Genomic DNA, 11,842 nt, shown 5'->3' on the forward strand with positions numbered 1-11,842 from the left:
AAACAAAACCTACTGAGTTTCTTGCGCCCGTTCTTTTCAGGTCTGAATTATTTCGAATGGGTGGTAATTTTTGACGTTTAGTAAGTGATTTTAAATAATATTTTGAATAAAAATATTTGAATTTGAATATAATATTTTATAGCCAGTTGCAACGTGATAATGAATGTTATTACAGTGCTGCCATTATTTGCTCTCATCAATTGGCAGCACTAGCTAGCTGAATTGCAGAACCCCGTGCCGTCTAATTAAAAAAAAAAACTGTAATACTAAAATGATTGGTATCCCCACCAAGTTCCCCTCCCCCCGTTATATCCCGTATCGTATCGGAAGTAATGAGCAAATTATTCAGGAATTGCTCCAACAATATTTATGTGAAATGAATATATACTAATTTACTTTTTCGTGTATAAGATCCTTGATTTCTAGAAGACGAATAGCGATTTTAAGTTTTAACTAAATTCAATTTTGCAAAAACAGTCTTAATTACCAATGCCTTGTCAACCAATCATATGTTTGGCTAATTAGTGATGTCAAGTCAATGTTTGTTTATTTTTATTGTTGTGTGTATGTCAACAAACTTAAGAGATTAGTTTTAACATGAATAATATACCGGATTCAACAGCAGGAGAACCTTCTTGCAAACGTCAAGAAAATGGCGACGCCCCAATAGAGCTCGAAACTGATCGCCCTTTAAAGAAAGCAAGGTTTGCGTGGCAAGTAAAGGGTAAATACCATTTAAAAAATGAAATTACTGAAGTTAAACCTTCAATTCCCAACGACGATTATGATAAACCTTGTTCTTCATCACACGTGAACCCCGAACACAAGAATGTAGTGGGGAATACTGAACAAAACCTTGAAATTTTGGGTGACTATCTCTTAAAGCAAGATTTCAATACACTGGATTCAGTAGCGGATTGTGAAAAACTTTTGCCTCCAACAACAGCAAGTGAAAAGTTACCATATCCACGGTATATAAGTTCCTTTGAGACATCTTCAAATAGTACAAATGAAAGTAATAGTAATGAATTGCAGTCACAGTCATCGAACCCTATAATGAACAGTAATTATTACACAGAGGATCAGTGTATAGCACGGTGGCAAGCAAGACAGGTAGGGAGTTTCATTGTTGGCATATTTATAATTTGTATTAATATATATAACACTTTCTCTAAATTTTGAAATGATGATGTGTCCCAATGTTCTTCCTGTCCTTGTCTATATAACACTTATTTTCTTTAGATCACCTTCCCATCCCATGAATTTTCTGTGATTTTTCTATCTTGTGATTGTCATATTATTATGATTTTTATTTTTAACTTGTTATTTTTTATAGTACCTATGTTGCCACTTAACTTGTAAGTCTTAATTCACTTTCTTTATTCTATCAAACCTTTTAAATAACGAGTTTTAGTCAGAGCCCAGGCTTGGTAGCCATATGTTAGAAATGGTAGGTATACTTTAGTTAAAAACTGTTTTTGAGAAATGTTGGTATTTGAATATCACCAGTTGTTATTATTAGTTAACTTCAAATGTACCAGATATTTATAGAAGTTGTGGTCAGCTAACAATGCTTATATTTTTATATTTTTCTTTTAATTAGATTTCGTAGCAGACTTTGTTGCTTTAATGGGTTGAATAGTTGATAGAACTTATGGCTGGTCTGCTGGTTTTCAAAGCATCAAACATGCTGAGTTTAGACTACTATGATAGAAATAATATTCCACAGTTTTTTTTTGTGTTGTTGTGTGCCTCTTTCTTATAGTATTTAGATATTGTATAAATTATGAAAAACATTACAAATATTTCTTTTCTTCTGGTCCGTGTGTCATGTTAGTGAACCAACCTGCTACTTGTGGTGGCTTGATGATCCTTCCATCTCAAAACTCTGCTTATCTTATTAAATTTAAAGTGATAATAATAGTGATAGTAATGTAAGTAAATTAATATTACTTTAAAATACCTTTTTTTTTATTTAACAATCCACTATACTCAATAATAATGAAGTTTTTTATATAAGTATTTACAGATTTCCATTATTACTTTTTCCAGAAAGATGAAACATTTGAGTTTTTTAGTTTCATCAGTTTGCTTGTATAAATTGTATATAAATTGATATAGTTGTTAATATAGTCAATATAAAAAAGATTAATTTCACATAGTGATTGTGAGACACAGGAAATGTATAGAAATGTGATGTTTGGCTATATCCTCAAGATTTTGGTCATATCTATCATAGATCATTTAAATTTAATATTAAAGATAACTTATTATGGATTCCTGGTTCAGCCCTGTTCACAATTATTTTATTGAATAGTTCTAAGAATGTGAAGAATGAAGAAATTATTGTAAAGTTAATTTATCTAACTACACAACTTTTAGGCGATAACTCAAGCTATTTAAAATGAAATAACACTAAAAAGTATATAATTGAATGTGTATTTATTCTTAAATTCTCAATTTTTTTTACAATATGTGGCTAAATCACTTTTGTTGTATGCAATATTAATAACTTCAAACTTTTAACTATTTCAGATGGCAAAGTGTTTTGTTGACAATACCATAAACCGTGTACTCGACAACTGGATGCTAGCACCTCTTCCACCAGATGCTGATAACAACAGAGTTCTGGCTTTAGATGTAGCCGAATTCATAAACAATCTCCCTGGAGATAATACAATTGAAAATGAGGGTATTCTAATGGCTATTTCAGCTCATGGTCTACAGAACACAAGCAATGCAAGTAGTAGTAACGATCATGAGAAATCACTAACGGATTCACAATCAAAAGATATGTTTAATTCTTCTCCGAGCAGTCCGATACAATCAGATGATGAATTATCACAAACAGCGAATAGTAATAAGAACAGTGATCCGAACTCATCCAATGAACTTGATTGTAACGATATGCAGATAGCCTTTTACCCTGGCAGTTCAAGCTCTTATAAGTACTATGGCGAGAATGATCTTGATAACTCTAATATTGAATGTGAAGGCGATGAAACAATACAATGCAGTGATGATGTTATAGAAAATTATGATTTCTTAGATGCTGCTGTCTCATTTGCAATTCAAAACAAAGGACTGACATCGTTTGGGACAGATTATGGATAAAAATCCATAATTATTTGTTATTAACCATACATGATAGTATAAATAGCTATAAAAATTAAACAAAATAGTAATAAATAAAGTATTATCAATAATAGTGAATTACATAATTATTGTCTTGTAATTACGCTATATTTGTATACATAATATAATTTTATTAAATTACTTAGTATATTTTGAGACTGATTTCATGAAATTATGTTACATTTTATAAACCATAATGTATTTTATGTTAATAAGCTTAGATAATTTATATCTCTAGATAAAGCCTAGGGGTTTATTACTTTTGTGTGAGCAATTAGTTTTGTTTTAAAGTGATAACCCTCACTTCTACGAATAATACACAAATAAAATTTGAAAAACAAAATTTTATGCGGGACTGGAACCCACGACCTCCGGTGTTCCATGCCGGTGCTCTAAGCAACTGAGCTCGTCGTGAATCGTCATAAAAACTTGTATGCTTTGTTCAACCCAAGTTATCACTTTAAAACAAAACAAATTGCTTTGATTTACAATATAGCGACATCTCAAGTCAATTTCCTAATGTGCAAATATTGGGGTTGAGCAGGCTATCAACTGTAAAGTAGATGAAAATGAAGCCACAACCTGAGAGTTGAACAAAGCATACAAGATTTTATGACGATACGTCACTCGAATTCAGTTTGCTCATTTGCTTAGAGCACCGGCACGGAACGCCGGAGGTCATGGGTTCGAGTCCCGCATTGTTTATAAAATTTTGTTTTTCAAATTTTATTTGTGTGCATCATAGGCTATGTCATACACTCGCGATACCAATGTCAGTTTGCTTAAGTGTGTGTGTATTGCTGAAAATAGAAGTTACTTATTAACAGCAGCTGTCACAGTCTATCGAGATGTATAAATCAACTAAGGAAATATAATTCACCATAATTCTTGTTAATATATAGTAATATGTACATACATTAATGATATTAAGTTGTTTCAATCCATTTAATTTGCTACTTATAATTAATATGTTTGATGACAATGTTGTGTATTCCGTTCTTGTCAGATTGTAATTGGAAGTATTTTTCCTTTGTACCATAAAGAGCTAAAGTTACAAATTGATAGCCCAAATGAAGCATTATTAGGGTTGGTAAATAATGATCAACTTGTAATTTCGTCTTCCCTATAGGGATACATAGAATATCCACACAGACAGAGAAGCCACCTGGCAGAAACAGTGATAAGGGCAGAAGCGGGATGTAAATTTCGCTACAGCTGAATTTAAATTGAATGCCATATTATTCAAGGCCATTCACCCTTCCATACTAATTGGCTGTCTGATGTTTTTAACAATTTTGATTGCTGAATCATATTATACATTCTGTATGCTTTTATGCAATAAACGAGAAAAAGTATCTCGAATACTTATTATAGCAGAACATGAAATGAAAGAATATCTGGTCTGTATCAACTTATTGGCAAAATATGGTGCAAAGGAATATCAAAGCTATCTTGTGTTGTTGTATGCTTAGTTAAATCAAATACGAACTATCTAAATTTTAACATGATTGCAAAATATTTATTGAGTACAAAATATTTACTTATTACTGATGAAATGTTGTAAATAATTATTATTAGTATTGTAAGTAAACTTAGATTATTGTGATATATTGCTTATGTTTATCTCCGCCAAAAGCAAATTAATAAAACAGTAAAAAACTAACAAGGAATTCAATAGCCAACCTTTGTAGTGGACATGACCTCCAGGTGTTTTAGGTCAACGTTGAATTCATAACTTACCATAAGGGCCGGACCTCTCTGGTTTATAGATCATAGAAGTGATCACTCTATTAGTCGAAATGAATACTAAATTATCCTTTTAATCCATAAAAACGAGAAAATTGAAAACCATAAGTGTGTGGACTTATTGTCTTATTGCAAATTTTTTAATTCTTGCCAAAATTTATGGACGATGCAGTATTCGAATGAGAGGTAATGCCTTGATATAAATGTCTAAAAACACTTTAAAGGATTAGAAACGCGTGTAATTGTAACAGTATTTTCTCTATATTAGTACTATCTCGAATCTTGTCAACCTCAGTCCCCCTGAAAACGTGCTCTGAAAAATCACGAAAAATCATCTAACTAACTAAAATAATAATAAAAATGTAACTTTTACGCAAAAACGACTGTAAAAAAACACAGTTACAATTACACGCGTTTTTAATCCTTAAAAAAGTGTTTTATTTAAATGTGTAAACACTCCCGTTTGTCAAAGATAATATTAACTGCAAAGCAGGGGCGTACATTGATTTGTAGCAAGGTAGGCACTGTGGATCTAACTAGTCGTAGTTGAGCTTTGGAATTAGCAAAGATTGCTTACGCGGTGTTGAATAGAAGTTTGGTAATAAAATAACGGAACCAAATTAACTTTTACACTAGTGCTATATTTGTTTAGGTTCATAACGACGTAGGCACTGCCTGATTACCTATATCCTATGCACCCCCTGCTGAAAAGTATATCCTGTAGGTGGAGCCACAATGGGGCGAGTGGATCAAGCCTGGTTTGCTTTTATGATATATCATCTAATGGTTAGCTTACTTGTACACCGGTTTTAAGTCAGGAATGCTAGAGGAGTTCTTGTTGTTCAGGTGCAAATCTCGTATTGTCTATAAATTTTGGCAGTGTGGGCGTTACATTAACAAACTTTTATTTAAATCAGTTTAAATTTAGATAACTACATGTAGATAAAAGGCATATATTTTCTCAAAATTGATTCCTTTAGAATTCTTTTTGGTGTCATTTATAATAAACTAGATACCACTACCGCGTAGGAAATAAATGGCGCTCTGAGAGAGAAGATAGAGCCTCTTGCTGCTAGACAACCGATGAAAACAGGCCAGGCTTATTAATTTAGTGTTCGTGACATGCTACGTCTTACACTCCCGATTTGTATGTCTCTTTGTGTTAGCGTGCGTGCATTGCTCAAAATAGAGGTTAACAGTCAGCCTCATTTTTTTTCGAAGTATCACAATTGTCACAATCTATCTAGATGTATAAATAATGTAAGACTAAAAAATAAATTATCTTACTACACTCAAAAATAGACTGTCGAACATCTATTTTAAGTATTACTTGTGCCATGTACACATGTTGGTGAATATGTGTATATGTAACCTTAATAATATCAATAAGAGAAAATATTTCTGTCTACCCTCTTTCATCTTTTGCTACGTTCATTGTCGACACTCGAATTTCAATTATATTTTATTATGCCATTTTCAAACATACCGAGGAAAAACACTCAGACATAAAATGCTGTTTAAAATTATATCTAATATCTATTTTTTTCATGATAATAAGCGATGAGACGAGCAGGACGTTCAGCGGATGGTAAATGATACGCCCTGCCCATTACACTGCAGTGCCGCTTAGGATTCTTGACCAACCCCAAAAAATTCTGAGCGGCACTACAACTGCGCTCGTGACCTTGAGACATGAGATGTTAGGTCTCATTTGCCCAGTGATTTCACTAGCTACGGCGCCCTTCAGACCGAAACACAGTAATGCTTACACATTACTGCTTCACGGCAGATAAAGGCGCCGTTACTTTGTTTTTTTTAGTTTATTGAAGGTCCACTAACACAGGATACACATGTCAATTCGCAAAATAATAACACAAGGTACAAAAATCGTGTTCCTGCAATACAGGTGAAAACGTCGTGCACATCAACATACAAAGAATTTAATTTAAAATTATATAAAAGTAAATTGGAGTCATATACGCTAAAATATAAATTAGTAAAGACCAATAATATAAATATTTGATGTCTTCAAATATTTTTTCTGATCACATTTTGAAAGCAAAGTAGGATTTTTATCATGTAAATTATTTTAAGATAATTAATTCTACCTGTGAATTAAATAGCACAAATGACTTGAACGAGTTTCATTTGAATTGTTCATCGAGAGTTGGTAATCTATAGGCGAAAAGAATAGATTAAGGTTTGGTCTCTGCTGCGCTCCAACTAGTAACCGCAGGCGTAGTCGCAAAGTGGGCGTACTCAAGCCAGTCTCGAACAATGTGTGACGTTGACGTGCCATTAAACTTTGCTAATAATGGAAACTAAAATGCCGGTTTGCGTAATATAACTTTGTAAAAATATTACTACAATACATAAGAAAGACACTGGGATCACATATTATCATCAGTAAGTATTTTATATATTATTAATTTTCATGTAAAATAATGCGAAACGTATATAAGTTACAAAATTTACTTTTTAAACGACTATACAAATAGCTAATACACACTACACTATAAAGTTAGGTAGTGCGGTATCTAGTGGGAGCGCAGCTGAGACCAATCCTTATTCTAAGGCGAAATGATTGATGGTTTAAACGCGCTAAGGTCACAAAAACGACAAATCAGTTAATCTTATTGATATTTTAAATTCTCATTACAATTTTAATATATTAAAGCAATTAAGAGGAATAAGTGCTTCGAAAATATAGACAGGTATAGTTCTCCAATAATCTGATTTATATTATAAAATTTATTAAAGTAGGCGTTCCTTTTTTTATTGAATATGAGGACAAACGAGCGTACGGGTCACCTGTTGTTAAGTGATCACCGCCGCCCACAATCTCTTGCAACACCGGAGGAATCACAGGAGCGTTGCCGGCCGTTAAGGATGGTGTACGCGCTTTTTTGAAGGTACCCATGTCGTATCGTCCCGGAAACACCGCACAAGGAAGTTCATTCCACAGCTTTGTAGTACGTGGAAGAAAGCTCCTTGTAAACCGCACTGTGGAGGACCGCCACACATCCAGATGGTGAGGATGATATCCTAACTTGTGGCGTGTCGTGCGAAGGTGGAATTCGGCGGCAGGAATTACGTTAAACAGCTCTTCGGAACACCCCGTGATAAATGCGGTAGAAGACACACAATGAAGCGAAGTCTCTACGCAACGCCAAGTGATCCAGCCGTTCACAGAGCACTGGGTCCCCGACGATTCGAGCTGCTCTGCGTTGCACGCGGTCAAATGGATCGAGCTGATACTGGGGTGCGCCAGACCAGAGATGACAGCAATACTCCATGTGAGGCTGGACCTGCGCTTTGTACAGCGCTAGAATGTGGGCCGGCTTGAAGTATTGCCGTGCTCTATTTATGACGCCCAGTTTCTTTGAAGCCAGTTTGGCTTTGCCCTCCAGATGGGCACGGAATTGGCAATTGCTCGAGATTTCGAGACCCAGTATTCCGATACTAGGCGAGGCTTTAAGGGAAGTGTTCTCGAAGAGCGGTGATACGACAAATGGGGTTTTTTTTAGTGGTAAACGCGCAAACTTGAGTCTTCCGGGGGGGTTAAATTGGACAAGGTTCAACTTACCCCATTCCGTGACCTTCTCGAGAGAGGACTCGATAGAAGACACAAGTTTCTCCCGGCACTGGTCGACGTTTTCCCGAGAGAGACCTGCATGGCCCGTGTATACGGCATCACCAGTGCTGTCGTCTGCATAGCAATGCATGTTGGCGGTGTCCAACATATCATTGATATGCAGAAGAAACAGCGTGGGAGATAGCACACAGCCTTTGGGCACTCCAGCGTTCACGGGCTTGGGATTCGAGCAATAACCGTCGACAACGACCTGTATGCTGCGCCCAGTGAGGAAGCTGGAGGTCCACTTGCATAAGCTCTCGGGAAGCCCAAATGATGGAAGTCTTGCGAGGAGCGCCTTGTGCCATACACGATCAAAGGCCTTCGCTATATCCAGACCAACTGCCAGGCCTTCCCCCTTGCTTTCAATAGCCGCCGCCCATCTATGTGTTAGGTATACCAGAAGATCGCCAGTCGACCGACCATGGCGAAAGCCGTACTGCCGGTCGTTGATCAACTGGTGACCCTCAAGGTATACCGAGAGCTGGCGGTTTATTATGCTCTCCATGATTTTGGAGAGTAGGGAGGTAATAGCAATAGGCCTGTAGTTTGCCGGATCCGAACTGTCTCCTTTTTTTGGGATCGGATGGACAAGAGCTGACTTCCATGAATCAGGGTCTACGCCTTTTGAATAAGAGTGCCGGAATAAACGCGTTAGCACCGGCGTCAACTCAGGGGCACACGTTCTAAGCACGATTGGAGAAATGCCATCCGGCCCGCTCGACTTCCTGACGTCCAACGAAAACAGAGCTCGCCTAACAGTTTTCTGTCGAAACTGTACTTCAGGCATGGAGCTCTGACACCGCGGGATGGTCGGCGGCGTTTTTCCGTTGTCGTCAAGGGTCGAGTTGGAGGCAAAAAGAGTGCACAGGAGATCGGCTTTCTCTTTTGCCGTATGGGCCAGGGTGTCATTCCTCATGTGCAACGGCGGCATGGACGGCTGGCTGAAGTTACCAAGAGCAGCTTTCGACAACGACCAGAACTTGCGTGTTCCGGTCGGGTAACTGGAAAGCTGCTCGCCGATTTTGACGACGTGTTTTGACATTGCACGGACGATTTGCCGCTTAAAAAATCTGGAAGCACGGTTGTATTTCCTCTTAAGAACTATGCAGTTTGGATCCTTTGTGCGCAGCGCCGCAACCCAAGTTCGATACGCCTGTTTTTTGCAGTCAGATGCTGCTTTAACTGACGCATCGAACCAGGGCTGTGATCTGCCACCGATCGGTACTACAGAGCTTGGTATAAAAATATCCATGCCCTGTAGTATCACATCGGCTACTGCAAGGGCGCAGGCACTAGGATCATCCGAAGGGAAACAAACCCTGCTCCAAGGGTAGGATGCAAAAAAGGAACGCATCCTATCCCAATCTGCAGACTTGTAGTGCCAAACGCGACGGGTCGCTGGTGGTCTGCGACGTTGGCGTCGGATAGGCACTACACTCCTGACCAGGCAATGGTCGGACGTTCCGAGAGGGGCGTCGACAATGACCTGGTAACCATCGGAATGTGTAGTCAGCAGAAGATCTAATAAGGACGGCATGTGGCTATCCACATCCGGGAGCCGCGTTGGCGACTCAACCAATTGGGACAGATCGTACGCCAATGCAAAATTATGCACATATCGCCCTGCGTAGTCTGTGGTACGTGATCCAAGCCATTCGGCATTATGCCCGTTGAAACCACCCAAGACTACGATTTCAGCGGAGGGGATCTGTGCAAGCACGTCGTCAATTGCCGCTTGAACGCAGCCCATGAGATGATCGGTTTCTGCGTTACCACTATGGGACCTGTAGACACACGCATAGATGCGGACGCGGTCCTCTAAATCTACGCGGAGCCAGAGAATGGACAGGTCCCTACCCTCAAAATTGCCGAGACGGCGACAGCAGATATCCTCCCTAACGTACACACATACCCCGGCATGAGGCAAAAAATTGTGCTCAATTTTGTACCCGGGGTACATTAAATATGACGTATCGCTAGGTCGAGATATCTGCATCTCCGTAAGGAAACACAAGGCCGGCTTCGCCGTCTCAAGGTGGTGGTGGACGGCGTTTAAGTTGGAGTGAATTCCCCTGATATTGCAAAAGTCCACGTTGAGTGTGGAGCGGGGTGCCGTGGTGTTACTGCCTCGTTTGTCCTTGGTCATGCGCGGTACTGTGCCCTCCCCAGAATACGAAGGGCAGCCCGAGCTAGAGTGCTCGGGGAGGGATTCTCCGACTCTGGTAGAGCCGGTACCCTCCTGGGGTACTATCTCTTTAGGGACCGCTTTCATAATCTTTGTTGGGGAAGGGGGGGGGGGGAATGACCTCCGGTCCTCGACACTAACCTATGCGAAACATAGCGGCACTAGGCCGCTACTTCACGCCGGTATTCTGTGCGAGTGTGGTAAGTAACCCGGACGAGTCTGGCCCGATTGTGCTGACGTCATAAGACAGCAGCGTGACTCTCCCACTTTCAAAAAGCCCGTAGTCGCCTCTTACGACACCCTTGGACCTGGGATTACCCTATTCTTTTTACGCCCCGGAGCAGCACAGGGCAACTGTTTCTAACCGACTTCAAAAAAGGAGGAAGTTCTCAATTCGACGGTTTTTTTATGTTTGTTACCTCAGAAGTTTCGACGAGGTGATCTGATTTCGATGATTCTGTTTTTGTTTGAAAGCTCCGCTTTCCCATTGCACTGCGGTACAGATCAGACGATGGCATCCATGAGAAAACCAAATTCTTAAATTTGCATTAAGTGTGTGCCTGACCAACGAACGAATAGCTCAATATCACGCCAACCGATTTCAATGATTTTTTTATTGGAAAGGATACATGCAAGGGTAATTTGATGAGAGTTAGGTATGTTAGGTTCTGATTATGGGATCAATGAAAACATAACGGAACTCTTCAATACTCAGCGGAGATCGATATTCACCTACCATAACGTCGTTATGGTCAAGTCGATTATGATGATCAATGCAACTTCTTAATGGCTTACAGCAGTAAGAGTGCGATCTGTGGCACTACTCCTGTCTGTAATCATATTGCAATGTTCTTACGTTCATTCCTGCATTGCATACATAGTCAGACAAATTAGTTAGTGTAGGTACTTTAGATTCACTAAAAATAAAAAAAATAAAAACAACTGACTTAAAAAAACCTGTCCCACTAAAATTCTAGTTTCGATTTTCTTATTTTTAGAGTCGGTGTAAACCAAGTTTGGTTTGTAACTACATAAGTACATACTTATAGGTGAGACGTGACGAGGCGAGAGCGGGAGGACACCGATTCCAAAAATATCAATTGTGACTGGGAACTTAGAAGTAGATTGCATAAAAATGC

At 38.6% G+C, this 11,842-nt stretch overlaps 1 protein-coding gene across 1 annotated transcript; it reads left to right on the forward strand.

Moving 5' to 3' along the window:
• The first annotated feature begins 314 nt into the window (after positions 1–314).
• On the forward strand, positions 315–7,022 carry LOC126966863 (uncharacterized). Its single transcript, XM_050811134.1, has 2 exons — positions 315–1,113; positions 2,536–7,022. The coding sequence occupies exons 1-2, from the start codon at positions 598–600 to the stop codon at positions 3,112–3,114; spliced, it is 1,095 nt and encodes a 364-aa protein (XP_050667091.1). The 5' UTR covers positions 315–597; the 3' UTR covers positions 3,115–7,022.
• The last annotated feature ends 4,820 nt before the right edge of the window (positions 7,023–11,842 follow it).

The sequence above is a fragment of the Leptidea sinapis genome, chromosome 11 (assembly GCF_905404315.1).
Source record: "Leptidea sinapis chromosome 11, ilLepSina1.1, whole genome shotgun sequence".
Taxonomy (NCBI): Eukaryota; Metazoa; Arthropoda; class Insecta; order Lepidoptera; family Pieridae; genus Leptidea; species Leptidea sinapis.

What these genes read in the sequence shown, in the direction of transcription:
- LOC126966863 (XM_050811134.1), top strand. Translation starts at nt 598, where the DNA reads ATGAATAATATACCGGATTCAACAGCAGGAGAACCTTCTTGCAAACGT. An exon ending in CACGGTGGCAAGCAAGACAG is followed by an intron (nt 1,114 to 2,535) that starts GTAGGGAGTTTC and finishes TAACTATTTCAG; the next exon opens with ATGGCAAAGTGTTTTGTTGA.